The 17,512-nt window shown below is 35.3% G+C and overlaps 1 protein-coding gene across 1 annotated transcript; it reads right to left on the bottom strand.

Moving 5' to 3' along the window:
* Positions 1-1,551: 1,551 nt before the first annotated feature.
* LOC140243768 (uncharacterized) lies at positions 1,552-12,288 on the bottom strand. Its single transcript, XM_072323436.1, has 5 exons — positions 12,186-12,288; positions 7,945-8,220; positions 6,195-6,245; positions 2,235-2,343; positions 1,552-1,585 (listed from the first exon to the last, which is right to left on the bottom strand). The coding sequence occupies exons 1-5, from the start codon at positions 12,286-12,288 to the stop codon at positions 1,552-1,554; spliced, it is 573 nt and encodes a 190-aa protein (XP_072179537.1).
* Positions 12,289-17,512: the final 5,224 nt, after the last annotated feature.

Below are 17,512 nucleotides of genomic sequence, written 5' to 3'. Positions count from 1 at the left end.
TTTGTACAAGTAATATACTATCAATGTGGCTTTTTGAAGTTGCCCATACAATGTTGCAATATGAGGTATGCGATAATATCAACAAATTATATAACATAAAATAGAATATTCTGAGGGACATAATACCTTAAAGGTAGGGAATCCCATTTGCATGCCTCAAATGAAGAGTTGTATAAATACAGTGGTATGTTGAAGAGAGTATCATTTTAGCAAACTCCCATAAAGTACTGAAAGTGGAAGGTAACATTTAGTACATTTTTATTGACCGTTAGATTTTGAATTGATTTTTTTTCGGGGCTCACCGTAAATTCCAGTACATTACTAGGCTACCTTTGCAGACCCATGCACTGCATGTGTGTCCATCATGTATATTTTGTGAAAAAAGTTCATCAAAACTTACAAACATTTCTATATACATTCTTGCCACACACTCTATATGTTATTACAGCAGCTCTTATACTTTTAGATTTGTGTTTATAGATAAAAAATACAGAAGACTGCAACAAAAAGGCTTAAGTGTGGCTGACACACAGAACTACTGAGTAGTTGAGTTTTTTGCATTATTCAAATTGTAGATAACTGTTGACTTCCAAATTTCTCAGCAGTGGCCTAACCAAGTCCCCTGAGGTTCATATTTAATGTTTAGCTGCATTTTGGGAGGTCTGTAAAAGGTATCCCCTACCTTTAACTTATGAAGTATACCAACATTGCGAGACACTTTATCAGAGATAATTGCACATGAACGTTCCATTTCATATTTTCACTTATATATATATTCCAAGGAATTTGATACTTTCTTTTTGTTCCCATAATATACCATCCACCATAATATTTAAGTGTTGCATTTCATTTGTATGCTTCTTATTATAAAAATACAAAAAAAAATACATAAAAATACATAAAAATAATTGATACGGAAAATTAAGCGAAGTATAATTAAGTATCCCTTCATGTATTATTTGTTGGAATGATAATGACCGAGGACAGCATATTGATAATGCGACTCGTCGAATACTGCATTGTACGGTAACCACTGCTGTGCACTCAGTCCAAGTGACGAGCGTGGCACCAATCATTGACATCGTCTCACAAACTGACTTAAAATTACAGTCCGCTGCGATGATTGGAATGTTTCCTGTCGTGTATTCGCGCGATAATGGTTGAACATGTGGTTTTTTTTTTAGAGAGATTTGGCACTGAAAATACATGAAAACATTTAAAAACATATAATGCCAAGCTACATTAGAATACCTCAAACGCTTTTTTTAGTCACGCTGTTCACAAAATCGATTACGGACGGACGGACGGACGGACAACACGAAAACATAATGCCGCCGGCGACATTTGACAGAGGTGTTAAAAAAAAAAATGTCAGCCAGTTGACTTCCGGGTGATAACAGAGAATCCGGATAATCGATGGCCGGAAAATCGAGGTCCTACTGTATATCAAACACGGCACACAGTTTAGGGTATGCATACAAACACATTATTCTGTGCCGGTCAATGTCCGTGTCTATCCTGCACTTTCCGTGACTAACTTTAGGCATGTGGTCACACGTCCACCGACTGGGTTTCCCTCGAACACCTGAAGAGCAAAATAAGACCCACACACACACAATGATATCTTTGTTGCCACATCTTTGCAAACAAAATCCGTTTTGTCGTTTTGTTTCATGGCTTTATTTGTTTTGTTTTGCTTTTGCTTTTGAAAGCTTGCAAACTGAGAAATTATGTATTACACAGAAGTAGACTCTTGCTAATTTGTTGGCGTCACCTGTAATTCGAATACGATATGGCATCCAAAAATGTAACCCTGAAATTGTTTTTCTTGTCGTTTTCCTTTCAAATCTGTTTTGATAAAAATCAAATTACATGTTGTCATATAGATTATAATCTGTGGTATTGATCTTATTTCAGACCAATGTATCCTAGAGGAACTCTATAACACAACATAAAAGGCATGAAAACAAGATTTAATTTCTGAGTGAAGTTAAAAACTAATCTTGACCCATTTCCATCCTTAATGGGGTATCTAAGAATCTTGAACAAGCCTGTGTGCATGGTTGACCGCCTGAGTGGGGTGGGGGTAGGGATAAAGATTTGCATTGTGTGTAAGAATTTGTTTTAGAACTGTTTGAACCTGAGAGGATTCGAACCCTAGTTCCTCTTTTGTAAGTACAGAGCCCTAACCACTATGCCAGGTTGATTTGTGTTCATTGATTTGTGTTCATTACCTTATGCACACGAAGAAGGTGACCACGATGACTAACGAAACGCACATGACGGCGGCCGCTGCTATGTAGTAAGCAAATTCATTGGCTTTGCAATGACTCTCGGGCGCCCCTGCGGTAAAGAAATACAACTGCCATCAATGACCATACAAATGTTGTGAGCTTCTCCAGAAAATGACCTCTTTAGAGGATGCAGAGAAACTTTCAACTTTTTACTGGCACTCACAGTCCTTCGCAACCTCAAACTAAAAACAACTCCTCGGTCAGACTGTGATCAACGTGATCAATATGAAATGTCATTATTGAAGAAGAGAATCCTCTGACACAAGCAATATCACAATTTCGTGGCGAAATGTGTTCCGCATGCCTAATCACTTGGTATATTAGGTAGATGTACAGGTAGAAACGGGTAAAAGCGAGGTTAAAGAAGAGCGGTACTAATACCATATTACTAATGCTAGTACCCATGAAAAATAAACAACTTCAACATAAAAGTTGAATGTATTGTGAAGAATGATTTAAAGTCACATATTTATGTCGTTCTTACAAGGAGTATTGATTTCATCAGCTACATGTAGACTTACACGATGTACTTGACTAGTGAGACATGATCTTAGCTATATGTACTGGTTCTTATTGGTACAATTTTACTTTGTTCAAAATATAGTGAAACAAACCGCAATAGAAATATGGTCGAGAAAACGAGGGAAACAAAAATATACCTAAACTTTTTCATGAACAAGTACAGAATGACATACAGACACGCACAATGCGATAACATACATAACAAACTTAATAAGACAATACTGCAGCCCTTGAATATGAATCATGGAACCACAATTTGAGAGGAAAGTAGTATGCTGTCTCTTGTTTTATCACCAGCGATATTTATATTATGTATGTCTCCAGCCCAATTCTTTATTTTTGCCATTCAATTAAACTCTTAAAGCATTCCAATTAATGAAAATAGGTATAAAATAGTTATTCAAATTTGTTACAATTTGTACAATACGCCTTACAATGGTGTCGAACAAAATTTACAAGGAGCACATCATTTAAGCTTGGAGCATATAGAGTCAATCTGTTTCATTCGAATTTGTTTTCGTTTAAAAAAAAAAAAAAAAACTTTTAATGAATAATCCAAAATCAGAATAAAAGCAAACGATTTAAGGAATGTGCATACGAAATAATCCCCCCGTTCGAATTTATCATCCGTGTAAATCAAAATGCAAGCAAATCATTCAAATTCAAATAAAAACATAATATTCAGCAAATGGGGATTCAAATTAGATGCCCATTGCCTTGGACTCTGTTCCGTCATTCAAATTCATGAAAGGACAAACATGTTTCAAATAAGTGCATTGAATGTATATCATGATTTTGCATACCCTGGACTGGTTACGTTACAAATGAAAAATAAAAATAAAATGGATGAAAAAGATGAAAAAGGAGGATGACACATTCTGTACTATCCTACATAAAACACAGATCGAAAAAATATATACATAAAAACAACGTTTTATAACGTTTTATGTAGACAACATAATTTTTGTGAAAGGAAAGAGACTCCACTCGCAAGGTTAAAAAACTAACACTGAAAAAAAAATCAATCATCTATGAGAAATCAATAATGATTCTGTCATCATACAAAATTGTGACATGTCTATGCAATATCGTTATTGTATATCTTACATGCATAAGGGCAAAACGACGTGTACAGAGGCGAAGAGACAAGCGTAAAGACGCATGCATACAACATAAACAATCAAGTCCGTGAAGGCTATGATTTTAAAATGAATTCCCTGAAAATGAAATCAAATGCCCAAGCAGGCTCCTCTGAGGTACTTTCTTAATTTGGGTGCACAGACGTTGAAATCCACTTCACAAAATTTGAAACCGCATAGTACTGAAACGAATTCATAAGAGCGATTGCTAATTTGAATATCTTTAATATTGATGGTATGGGGATAACGAAAAATCGAATGCCCTTGTGAGTTTCTTCTTCTTCTTCTTTTTTTTTTTTTTTTGGTCGATAGTAGTGAATTCGATGTTCATGAATTAATTCGAGTGTATCAAAATAAATACTAACGACTGGACTGAAAATTTGAAAGACAGTATCTGAATTTGAGGGCATTCAATAGTGGCTTTGAGTGACAACGGGAAAATCTATAACAAAAACAAATAATTTAATGAAATTGATCGGGAAAACCTACATACCATTGCAGGAAGAAAACGCGTCTTGGCAATCATCACTCTCAACGATCGAGGGTTTCACTATTTATATAATAGAATGGAAAGAGAGAGATGGAAAAAAAAGGGAGTTTAACGACAGCAAATTCAAAAACTGATACAAAGTCCACGGCTACATAAAGAGTATGTTTGGTTATTGAAGTTACGTAATAGTTGAATCTTATTAGTCTGCGGCAGTAGGTCTTACCCTTTTATTAAAGTAACAACAGTCTGGCAGTATACTGTCTAAACATGACTCTTCCACATCCTGTTTGTCTGTTTACCAATTAGTCGAGATAGTATTCACTTTACTAGTCGTCATGTGGTCTAATGATCAAATGGTTTGTACAAATCTCGTTTAATCAACGCATATCTAGCATAATTAGGTGACAGTCACTGAAAACATTTTTGCCAACTGTTATACTCGCTTGATCTAATAATCTGTTCGTCTACACAACAGTGAATATTACGTCCACGTTGACTACAATCACGAAATCTGTTACCAATGTGTGTGTCCTTGGCTAATTAATATTTCTCGGTACTAGGCGAGCTCGCCTATAGTACTTCTTTATCGTGTACACTTCCTTTGGTATGCGTTTATTTCTGAATTAGGTCTAACATAATGTATTTTCTCGAGGTGCCTAGTCAACGTTGCAAAGCAACTACGCACATTGAACCTGATAGTTTGTTTTTGACATGGCAGACAACGAGAATTTCAATTTAAGTTATTACACTGAGTGATTTACAAACAAAGAGCAACTTTTAGAATTTGCTTTTGTAGCAAACTGTTTGTGTTCCTTTTTTTATCCATAAAGAGAAACTTATTAACATGTATATGTTTGCAATGTCAATAGTTGAAGATCTATGGAAAGTTATGATATTAAATGAAAGAAATACGAGAGATGCATTGGGCAGATATTTTCGTAGTACTGTCCGGTAGTTCATTGAGAATAAAGTTTGTTCATTCTTTGATTATTTGCTGAAATGTATTATTTTTCAGTCAAGAAGTATAGGTATTTAACCCTTTTTAACACAATTCAGAAAAAGTAAAGTCGAAAGTATTGATGAAGATAACAAAATTGGCACTTGCGAGAGAGAAATCAGGTTTGCATTTAATTAAGTGGGAATATGTCAATTAGTTGAGATATTTGAATATATTAGTAACAGAAGTGTTTTAAAGCTTACGTATTTGATTGGTAGAGAGCGGCTGGGGCTTTGTAAGGAGAGAGATTAGTTTTATAACGGCTCAAATTTTCGTTTTTGTATTTTTTTTTAATTTCTCCGTTGTTTACTGCTGGCGCCTATATTACTTGTGATTACATTAATTATTGTAGGGTTATGTGCGATGAATATATTACGGAATTTTATGATCAAAGGTAATTCATTGAAGTGTAGGGTTGGGATGTGAGCAGGTACCCTAGAACTACAGGGGGAGCAGGTAGTTCAGGATGGGTTTTTTTTTTTTTGTGTGTGTGTGAGAATGAGTAAGTTTGTGTGAGAATGAGTAAGTTTGTGTATGATCTAGGATGTATGATATAATTTTGGGGATATGTATGTATTGGTTGATTCGTTTTCGTTTGATTAATCATTGTTGATTAATTTGTTGCATACATTAAAGATGGATGTTTTGTTATGTGAAATTATAGAAATCGAGTAAATATTACTGAGTTTTTGTATTTTATACGTAACACATAAATTATTATCACTAATGTCTTATCTGAAAAACGCTCTTACTCGTTGTGGGCGCACCTTGACAGCAAGGACTCGTGTTGAGCTGGAGTTTTACTGTAACAAAGAGTGAGAACAGGAAAGTTATTTTACCAATGAAACTACTATTCAGGAAACGTTCGTCAATAACTTATTTTGATATAAACGGTCTCTGGAAAATAATGTATAATTGAATAAGTGCGGAGGGAAACATCTTACTCATATTGCACTTTAACTATGAAATGAACTGTCACTTTCAATTATGTTTCGTGATGTCATGATATTTTATTTCCTTATATAGTGCTGATGTCCAGCACACTTACCTACAATTTGGAGATTTGTGAGTAATGGAGGTTTTTCTCCATGCTAATCGAGTGACTAATTTGAACTTATATATATTTTAGATACATTGAATTTCAGCTGCTTGTTAATTCAATTCAATTCAATTCAATTCAATTCAAACTTTATTTCATTTTTCGAAAAGAACATAAACATAAACATTTCATTTCACCCCTAAGAACATAAACATTTCATTTCATTTCACCCCTAAAAGCTAACACTCGCGTTAACATATAAAAGAAAATCTGTTTTCTTTTGTTCTTTCGTTTCTTCAGAATGCAAAAATAACCAAACATTAAACAAATATTAATAACAACGATTAGTAGGCCTACTGACAGAGAAATTTAAGGAACATGACATCTATACAGTTTTCCACTCATAAGATATCATTATTGAAAGGCAGTTTGATTGTCTCCAGCTAATAGTTTATCATTTTTGTTAGTGCATCTTCTCCTTCAGAAAGAAACGACTGACTTGTGCTGTATAATTTGCATCTGCCTTGTATATAATCTCTGGCATTTATCGGTTGTCGTAGGCAATGGTTCCAACAGAGAAAGAGTACAATATTTGCAAATCATGTTTTGATTGGTAATGTATGTTACTTGCGGTAATATCAGGTGGTGAAAACTCTAAATCACAAACCAGTTAGAAAGTATGCACACATATCTTTAAAAAAAAAAAAAAGAACCCATCTTACTCTTAGATACCCTTTTTTGCACTTATGAATTTATGTTTGCTTAGATTAATGTTTACTTATGATTGCATTTTAAAAGAACTGTATAATGCAAAATCATGTTGACTTGAGTCATGATACCCTGAATGTCATATTATGTGGCAAAATTAAGTATATGAACAACATGCCTCTTATTTTATGATAATGTTTCTACTAAACTTTCTTCAGATTACATGGATACGCCCAATAAAATCATCCACACCAATATTCTGCCGGTAACATCATCTGTCATTCATTGCTGAAGTACTATGATTATTAAAAAAACCAATGGGATGCAACTTTTCCTAAGGTGAGCATAAATTTCATGAGTCTATTTTACTAATATAGACTGTATGATTAACAAAAGACATTACAGGGAAACATGCAAATTATTCTTGGTCTACGGTCTACGGGAATGTGGATTCGAATGTCTTTCATTAATCAACCTATCATATTAGTACACTGATCGACAGATAATGTCATAGCACTGGTAAAATCTTGCTTTTTAATTTGTTTTGATTTTTTTTTCTGTTTTTTTGTCGGCATTTCCAAGAAATTTGAGGAAAAATATGTTTAAAAAAGTATTTTTAAATATTCTACAACACATATTCAGATCATTCTTTTGGCCAAATTAAGGATGACCAGCTTATATTGAATTAATACACGTCCGCATGCATTTGCACTGCATAGTCCCTTCAAGCGACAGATAAATTGTTCTAACGTTACCCTTGTAGACAGTGATCTTGGATATGCCTCCACAAAATACAGCCGGATTACCAGAGCATGGCCTTCCACAGATGTTGTTAGCCAGCGCAGATAGGTGGGAACAGTTGAAATGGCATGAGCAGGTACATACACTGCCATGGATACTCGCAAATACGAAGCCGGTGTGGGTGCAGAGCATAACGCAGCTCGTTGGGGTCAAATATGAAGAATTCTTGAGGCTTAAATATGTGCCCTCAGTCTGACAACGTTCGTCGAAACAGCCAAGGTAAGTTGCACCTGAATGCATTGTGTAACTTTCATAATCATAACGGCTACAAATACCAATTTGACATCTCATCTGATATGATATGCTCTGAGAATATCGGATTTATGTAATTAGAAATGATCGATTTGAACCTATGAATTTTAAACATATCCCTGCGCAACTTATTGACTGCTTGCAAATACTTCATGCATTAATCTCGCAATAGATGTTAACATAGAATTGAAATTTTCATGACAAAGTAATAAGTGATAACAAAACAAATTATACAGTGTACACACATACTAGTACATTCGATACAAATTCTTGTTTGCTATCAGAGAGAAAACACAATTCTGATGAATGCAGATTGCTACAGTGTCATAATCCATTGCTTAAAGCTTTTAATGAAAAATATAATCATATTGATGAGGATGAGTTTGAAAATAAATGTGATCATATTCATGATTTGCCACTTCGTATAATTTGAAAGAAAACTCCATACATTTTGCTGCATGTGCAAAGTTTACTGGGACAGCATGGGAATTGGGACTCTGCGAAATTATAACTTTATTGCACTGTAAAGGAGAGGATTTTGTTTATAAAAAGAAAAGTGAAGAAACCATGGATATATGTCTTGACATTGAAATCCATTATTCATGGTTGCATTTAAACATTATGCTTTTTGCTTTCATTAAGATTTTAACAGAGCAGAGAAGAGGCGCCTATTATTCACCAGGACTAGATAGGCTACTGTCACAACCCCTAAGATCAGCCTGCTCGGCGACCGGTCGGCGAGTTTTTAGCCAATTACGGTCGGACGCCGACCAGAGACCGACCAGGCACCACTGATTTTTAGGGCATCGGTCGGTCGCTGCTGAAGTTTTAATGCGGAGTTAAAATTTCAGCGGCGACCGACCAGTTTTCACTTGCTGCCCAAAATACGCTCGGTGTCCGAGCGGCAACCGCCCAGGCACTGACCTAATCGAGCGATCGCCGCCGAGTGATTTAGGAATTAAAAATAATAGAGACAAAAATGACAAAAGCACAGAAGAAAACCAATGGAATAGATAGAGCGGTCGCCGTCGAGCGATTTAGGAACAACAAATAATAACGATAAAATGACAGAAACACTGAAGAAAACCAGGGAGTAGATGGGTAAGAGAAGCCAGGGAAGTGTGGAAGAAGCAGGGGGAGGAATAGAGGCAAGGAACCCCTACCAACATCTCATCATCTCATCATCTCGGCAACCAACATGAGGGACATAGAAGACAGGGATAACCACTTTGGTGCAAAGAGACGAAAGCTATATAGTGTCAATATCATGTAGACTTAGTAATATATGATTTGGTTATCTTATAATTTATTAAAGGCCTATTAAATGCAGAAGAAATGGAGACATAAGATGGGAAATGAAAATATGAAATTAGATAGGAATAGAAAAATACTGTAAAATATAGAAGCAAACAAAGATATTTTTGAAAATTCTAATCTGTTCTTATGTTTGTTCCATGTTGGGTTTTCTCCCTTTTGTTGGATTTCCTAATTTCTAGTTATCTGTGGTTTCACGCAGCTGAGGTTTGGTAGTTGGTGATTTAACTCTTAAATCTTTTGTCTCGAGTTCTATATTAATTGATTAATTAATTATAATATCACAAATCGCATAGGTACATGAATATACCCAGATAGCTCGCGAGAAATTTCCGGCAGAGACCGGCGGACGGCCAAAGGTACGCCTACGGCACACCGGTGGATGACCTACCGATCACCCGTCGGTCGCTGAGCGATTTCGTAAAAATCGGCCGGTGGCCGGTGGGAGATCGTCCAGTTACCAATGGGACATCGCTCGGTGACTGCTCAGTGTCTGCGCGGAGAAGATTCCCATATTTCGCACTTTTTTACCTAAAATCCATCGGTGACCGACGGGAAATCGACAGGGCATCGCTCGGGCACCGCTGGGGTTTTATAACCTGCTCGACATCTCTTCAGCGGCGACCGAGAAGGCTACAAATCGGTCGGTCGCCACTCTGAGTTGTGACCGTAGCCTAAGAGTAGTCGCAAGGAAGGTTATTGTAGCGAACATCAGAATGATGACGAGTCGCATAAAGATGGACACTCAGGTGTCATGTACGAAAGCGTCTTGCAAAATTAAAGGCAAAGATTGAAATATAAAATAGCCGTTAGAAATTTATATCATCTCATTCAAGAGTATGAAATTCTTAAGATATTGGATCTGTACAAAAGCTGAAAAATGCTAAGAAGTGCAAATCCTCTTTTTTTTTCTGAAGTAAAATAGCGCTATTTCTTGTTCCATGACATCTCCCCCAACTTATTTGCAGTAAGATAAATAGCAAGAAACTAGCGAATCCTTATATGTATAAAAGTATTTACAACATTACTTGGATAATATTCATTCTCCTCTTAAGACTTTAACGGAAGAAACGCTTCTTCCCCGTTAAATCTAAATCTATCATACGCTGATTCATGTAGTTGAATCTTTAATAATGAGGGCAACACCTTTAAAATAACATCATGGTCACAATTTGGCGAACAGATAGTCTGATATACAAGAAAGTATTTTTCATTGTAAAATGAAGCTTGATACAACTCAACCAAAAGATACATTAAATATTTGTATATTAATGATTTCAGTGATCTCATTCAGATAACTGTGGGAACGAAATAGTGCTATCTACAAATGATACATAATAATGACGGTGTCGGCATATATTTATGTGGACTGCTTGAAAAATCAATATTCTATAGTAAAACACATCAGCAAAGTTTCAGGAAAATTTGCTGAAAGTTCTTATCAATTTTTAAAGCTTCGGTGCAGAAATCGCTGGATAAGAAGACTGCTACAATTCATTCATCACCTATGTAGAACGATGTAAAAAAAAAAGAGTATTCTACAAAATTTAATTTTAATCAAAATATACATTGCTTTTACTGACTTACGTGAGGGGTAATATCATTTCCCTGCTTTCTGAAAGAGGTAAGCCAAGTCCTCTTTTATCAAGGTAGAAAAGTGGAAAGTTGTTGATTTTCTTTATATTTCTTACATTGTTTTCCATTATATACGACTTCCAAACGTATTGTATTCTTGTTAAGTAGGAATTACCGCACCAAACTTTGAAATTCTGACTTTTAATTTTTAATTTCCTCAAATCAAAACCGACCTACAACTGCTGCATTTCCTCAATTCACATTGAGAATAATTCATATCATCACTCATTATTATTTCATTCTCCGTTAATGCTAAATCGAAAGATGAGCGGATGCAAGATTGATCCTTGGGGAACGCCACATTAATTTGTGGATGTTTGTATGCTGCCATAACTTTGAATGAATTGGGATCAATAAGCAATATCATTTTATACCGGGATAGAGTAATTCTCCTTTTAATTCAATGTGATAGGTTTTGAATTAGAATGGAATGGTAACGGAAAATGGGAGGCATTTAAAGTGTGTAGGCATGAAAGTTAACCTTACTCTCTGTGAATCATTATTTAGTTCATCTTGTAAAACTATGTACACGCCTAAAGAATGACGTAACCGCTGATCATAATAACGTTGATTAATAATCATTATTTGAAGTGTGCAGAAACAAATGAATTTTACTAATTACAAAAAGACCGTCTATCATAGCACTTTTTTGGGGGTTCTGCTGTTGCTTTTGCGTTGTGCATTATGTCATTCAAAATGTTTCATTTATCGGAAAAGATTTGCTTCTTCTTTATTAAAGCGTTAAGTAACGAGGAAACAGGCAACATTCATTTTATAGACTTGAATAGCGACAAAGTTTTATAGAAAAGCCATTATATAGGCAGACCTTTTGCCAGGATCTTTTACCCACATTACACTAATATCCAATAGTTGATGGTTAACGACTTGTTATCTTTAATGGAATCCTCCAGAAATTAAAAATGCCCCGTTAAAAAAAAAAAGAAAGGCAATGACTGTCATTACTTCAAATCAAATTGAACATTAATTTCCTCACCCTCAACACGGTATTTTGAGATTTCAGACAATCCAACAAGCTCTTGGCCCAGCAATCCGGCTGAAAAGATGACTATCTCCACAAATACCCACAATGCGAGCATAGTGCAATTCACACTCGCAGCTTCCATTCGTTAGCAAGATAGGCTCGAGGAAAGTGTGTGTTACGGAAGATCTTTAGCATTATCAACTCAGTTTGCGGACTGCAGTCTCCTCGAAGTCTTCTTTGCAACGCGAGACGCGCCTATATAGCCAGCTTAGGTGAGAAACAAAGGGAAATGATTTGTTTCGCTTTTTAACATACTTATATTGATCTGTAGTATCATTTACCTGTCTCTAACGACCCTTTAACCTGTCAAATCCCATATATCACGTTTCGATGGTTTGGTGTAGGAGTTTTGTGTTATAAGTTTTATCATTGTAGTAGTCCTTTCGTAGAGTAGTCTAAATAATGCTCTTTTATTTGAGTCCTCGTTTTAACCCCATAAATGACCCAAATTGCTGAATTTACAACTCTTATCAAGTAGGCATCGCATTTTAAAAGAGTAAAATTAAGATGTATGTCTAATATTGGCATGTTTTGGTAATTTTGTTATGACTTTGTCCAACTTTGATATAGATTAGATAAGACGAAACTGCCAGGCTAATGAAGAAAACTTTCATAAGGCGGACTTAAATTTTTTCTATCCTTTGAGCTCTATTTTGGTCACCTAACAAAAATTGATTTTGGTTGCAGATTTGAAATTAGCTTCTTAATCGCTAACTTTAAAACTGAACCATACATTAGCAACATAAAGAAGAATATAGTCAAAGCATCTTTCCCAAATTGGCAATCTGTGTAATTCTTTACTTTAACTTACAGTGCATATCAAAAAGAAGAAAATCATAATGATGTTGCCAATTTAGCGAGGGTAAGAAAAAAATATCTGTCCCAGATTCCCCTGGGATATACTGGGTTAAAGCACATAACGCCATTCCCTGCACTTCTGCTTAGCAATTAACGAGAAATCTTCTTTGTTTGTCCCGAGTTTCAAATGCTTTCGAAATGCTGGGGAGAAAGATCGATCTTCTTAAAAGGAAACGAGGAAGTGCAGTTACAAAATCATATCAATCTTTAATGCTTAAACAAGTTTCAATCACTCGATCGCATATCGGTTTTCATTGTAATGGGATCTCCCTGCATAAATGTACTTTGGCTTTAGTACTCAGCACAAAATCAGACAAAGTGATCGGTAGGGTTCTTCTTTTTCCAACAAAACATAACACATAATAAATCTTGAATTACATCATAAACATAAACATTCGACTTTGCAAAAGATAAATGATACAGATAAACAAAAGAATGCATATTGGCAAAAAAGTACAAAGTTATGCTTCAGTTGAGAAAAAAAGAAATAATTGAGAGGTCCACTAAAAAGCAAGCTGGTATGTTGAGAACCACTAAAAAAAGAACACTTATGAATTACTTATTTACGTAGTCATGTAGTCAAGTAGTCATGTGCATTAACTCACTAGCAACTATGACTTTTACGGAGGAGGAAGGGCAAAGATGGTAACCTTTCGAGTCGTGTTCAGGATTGTAATTACGTGCCTCATGGCCACTTGAAAAGGCAAGGGACTTGAAGAATTATTATCATGATAATAGAAAATTTTGCAGTTTTTGCGTAACTTCTCATGTCAAGTTTTCACCGAATTCAAAAATTTATTTCAGTTAAACTATTTCTAAATATTTCAATTAGAATATTTCTATTTCCATGAAAATATTTCTCGTCAAATAAAAAGAAAACAAATCTTGTATCGCTTTGCTCATAAACTGTGTACTCATGCCAATTATTTCTCTTTTTTTTAGAAAGCAAGCGAAGCAACACTAGATTTTGTGAGCATGAAATGCTCACAAAAAAAGTAAAAGAAAATACACATATGGACATGCCAGATACGGCAATGATTATACTAAAACAAAACCAACCTAATATAAAATAGATTTTTAATCATCGCGCCATCTTCCTCCCCCCCCCCCCCCACACACACACACACATTCTTGGCAACAAATTAGAAAAATGCAAATTCCCAAATATATCAACGAACATGACAAAAAAGTTTTTTTGGGTTGCATCCTCTCTCCCGCTCTCTCCCCTCCCAGATCCATTCCAAAACAGAACGAATGAAGAAAAAAAAATAGTTTTGTAACCTTGAAATAAACCATAGCTCAAGAGCTCATACAAATGATTTAAACATTTTAGTTTTTTGTTTGTTTGTTTGTTTGTTTGTTAACTTTTATTTCCGAGACAGTAAAGTCATACACAAAAACCAACCATATTTGACATGGTATGATAATATTGAGACATGAATCAAATGCAAATTATCAAACATAATGAAAAAAAAATTGACATGTAACAAATGATGTAATATGCAACAGTCGATTGCCATTTCAAATCTATCTACATGATAAATCTTTTCATAGGGTCCAAGATTTATAAGCCTATAACAACTAACATGTCTATCAGTTTACTAAAAACATATTTTACAATCATATTCACAGTCATAATTATCTTGTATTCATTTCTATTCACACGCCGATAGTGTCTGTACTTCAGTATCATAGGAGGGCAAGACGGTGACATTTTAGGATCTAACATGCCTTGTTGCCACATTATTATCCTGCCAGCCTGTTCTGCATGCGTACGGACATGACGGATAGCACTGGATAGAGTGAGGCTAGTCGGTTTGGACACGCGGAAGTCTAGCTTTATCCCCCATTTTCACATTATAATCAAAGCAGAGTTACAAAATTCTAACTTACTCAAAAAAAAATGAATACATAGCCTTGCACATTTCATTCAAGATCAGGAACTTTGCAACTCTTGGGAGATTATTAGCGTGATTTCGAGATCTGCGTAATGAGTAATTGTGGTTAGTTGTTTAGACATTGATTCATGTATAAAGACATTAGTGACTAATCAAAAAGCACTCCAAGGTTTTTAAAATAATGGATGATTCAATCTCGACACCGCACACAGACAATGACAGAGACCACACAGACAATGACAGAGACTCTGGCGACAGTACAATAAAAGACTCCTGATAAAGAGTTTTCCAAACACATCCAATAGTTATATTTACCTATGACAGCCCGTAGTTGAAACTGTCACAGGTAAATGCAACTATTGGATGTGTTCAGAGAACTCTTTATATTCATCACCCATTGTTATGAACTTCTTCGCAATAAGATACTCTGCTTTGTTTTCACTTAGTTTCACTTTATTTTGAACCATCCATTCACTCAACTCAGAAATGCAACCCTCTCAAGATTGAATTACATTCATCAGACTGACATGTCTTTCGGAATAGGATTCACAGTACAGCTGAGTGTTATCAGCAAATCCATGATATTGGAGTCCATGTCGTTTGATTGTTGCCATCGTGGCCATGGGCTAAGTTTATTATGTGAAAACCGTAGGACTTAACATAAATCCTTGCGGAAGTCCATATAACAAAGGATAGAACTCAGAATACTTATTCCATAAACATTATACTCGAAAAGGCTTGTCATTAAGATCTGGCTTCAACCCATTCACCACAAATCCAGTAATACCAAAGTCAGTGTGGAGTCAATCAATCAGTATAGTGATCAATAGTGCCAAACACGGCGCGTAAATTCAACTGAACGAAAACTCCACCCTTCCTGTTATCAAGCTGGTGCAGGTTGTTTTTAACACGAGGTAGTGCTGATTCTGTATATGAGACTGTTAGTAGGCAGAATGATATTCCTCTTGCAGATCAAATGCATCAATATGATCAATCATCTGGATGTCACAATTGATTCAATCACTTTATATGTTACATGACAAATTCGAGACCGAACTATAATTTTTCAGCTCCGAGTGACCCAGAGAAGGCTTTTTGAGACAGGGAAAATAATAGCCTTTTTTTTTTTACACTGCTGGAAAAGAAATACCACAGAGAACTATTAACGATGGAATGTATTGGTGATAACGATAAGTCATGCATTTTCAGCAGCCAGACAAACAGCATGAACAGAGCATCAAGTCAACATGACTTTTTGCGGCCTTCCTTATTATCTTCAACAACTTATTTTCGTCAAAAAGGTCAAACTCTGTAATGCCAAAACTACAAGGCGATGAGATGACTTCTGAATCACACAGTGACAATCGCATTAGACATCAAAGTGACAGTCTGATATCTGTAATCTTCAAATTTAATTCAGATAAATTTATTCCAGTTGGATCGAAAATACAGGAATTCATTTTCACGGAACATGACATCTATACAATGATCTGATGAGTAGGACACGTCCAGAGCAGTTACACAGACAGGTAACTTGTGTTGGAATGCCCTAATATTACCGTGTGAATAAAATTGACAATTACGTACATACACATAAACATACACAAAAGAAGAATTGAAAAAGAAGACACAAATAAGCAAGGTACAAAGAAGGAAGCCAAATGCTTGATTAACTTTCTCCTATTGCTACAACTTGGAAAAGTATTATTAGACAAACTACACACTAGGTAATGCCTTGACGATTGCATGCATTTCTTTAGTGGTTCATGGCTGGCATTGAGTTGTTTAAATCTCTCGCTTGGCAAACAAAAGTGTCAGATCAAACGAGTGTTTCCTAATGATTATTATATTTTCATGATCTGATGAAGACTTCAAGACTTATCCCGTATCCTTTGAAGTCCTCTTCAAGCTTAAACCTCTGCCTACATTGTTACAGACAATTGGAGGACAGTGACTATCTCACACTGTTGTTTATTACCACGTCATAGAAAACTCTATTTTGACCTAAAGAAGTTACCACTGGCTTCCGTTAAAAACCGATTTGAAGTCACTGTCAAATTATCAGTAATCAATTTGTGTTTGATTTCTCAATTTTGCTGTTGTAATTTTCACACTTTCACACTTTTTACAAACAGGAAATTCACAGTTCACAACAATATGGTCCGATTTCCATTAGTAGTTTACATTACAGTAATTAGTAAGCAATAAATACACAAGAAGCAATGGTATTTATAATGTCTAAAGAGATTACTAGATTAAAGATCGGAATAAGAGCAAAACGGTTGTTGGGGTTTTCCAAGGATTTCGAAACATGTTTGTATTTCATTCCTTCGAATTACAATTAACTATTTTTGTTTCTCCCTCTTCAAGTTTTTTTTTTTTTTTTATCCGTTGGATGCATTTTTCAGTTATGATAAATTTTCAATTATGTCACTTAAAGTGAAAAAAAAAATGTCAAGGCTAGCATTATGTGAAAAAAAAAAGTTATTGTGAATTTATATATTGCAGTGGAGAGACGACTTT

Source organism: Diadema setosum, chromosome 20 (genome assembly GCF_964275005.1).
Source record: "Diadema setosum chromosome 20, eeDiaSeto1, whole genome shotgun sequence".
Taxonomy (NCBI): domain Eukaryota; kingdom Metazoa; phylum Echinodermata; class Echinoidea; order Diadematoida; family Diadematidae; genus Diadema; species Diadema setosum.
Note: the sequence above shows the minus strand (reverse complement) of the source record. Positions and strands in the feature narration are given on the sequence as shown.

Bases quoted from the DNA above. Each gene is read 5' to 3' on its own strand.
- LOC140243768 (XM_072323436.1), bottom strand. From the start codon at position 12,288: ATGCTCGCATTGTGGGTATTTGTGGAGATAGTCATCTTTTCAGCCGGA. The intron at 8,221-12,185 runs GTGAGGAAATTA...CAATGCATTCAG, and splicing joins CTCAAAATACCGTGTTGAGG to GTGCAACTTACCTTGGCTGT. The intron at 1,586-2,234 runs GTAATGAACACA...TTTGCTCTTCAG, and splicing joins ACCTTCTTCGTGTGCATAAG to GTGTTCGAGGGAAACCCAGT.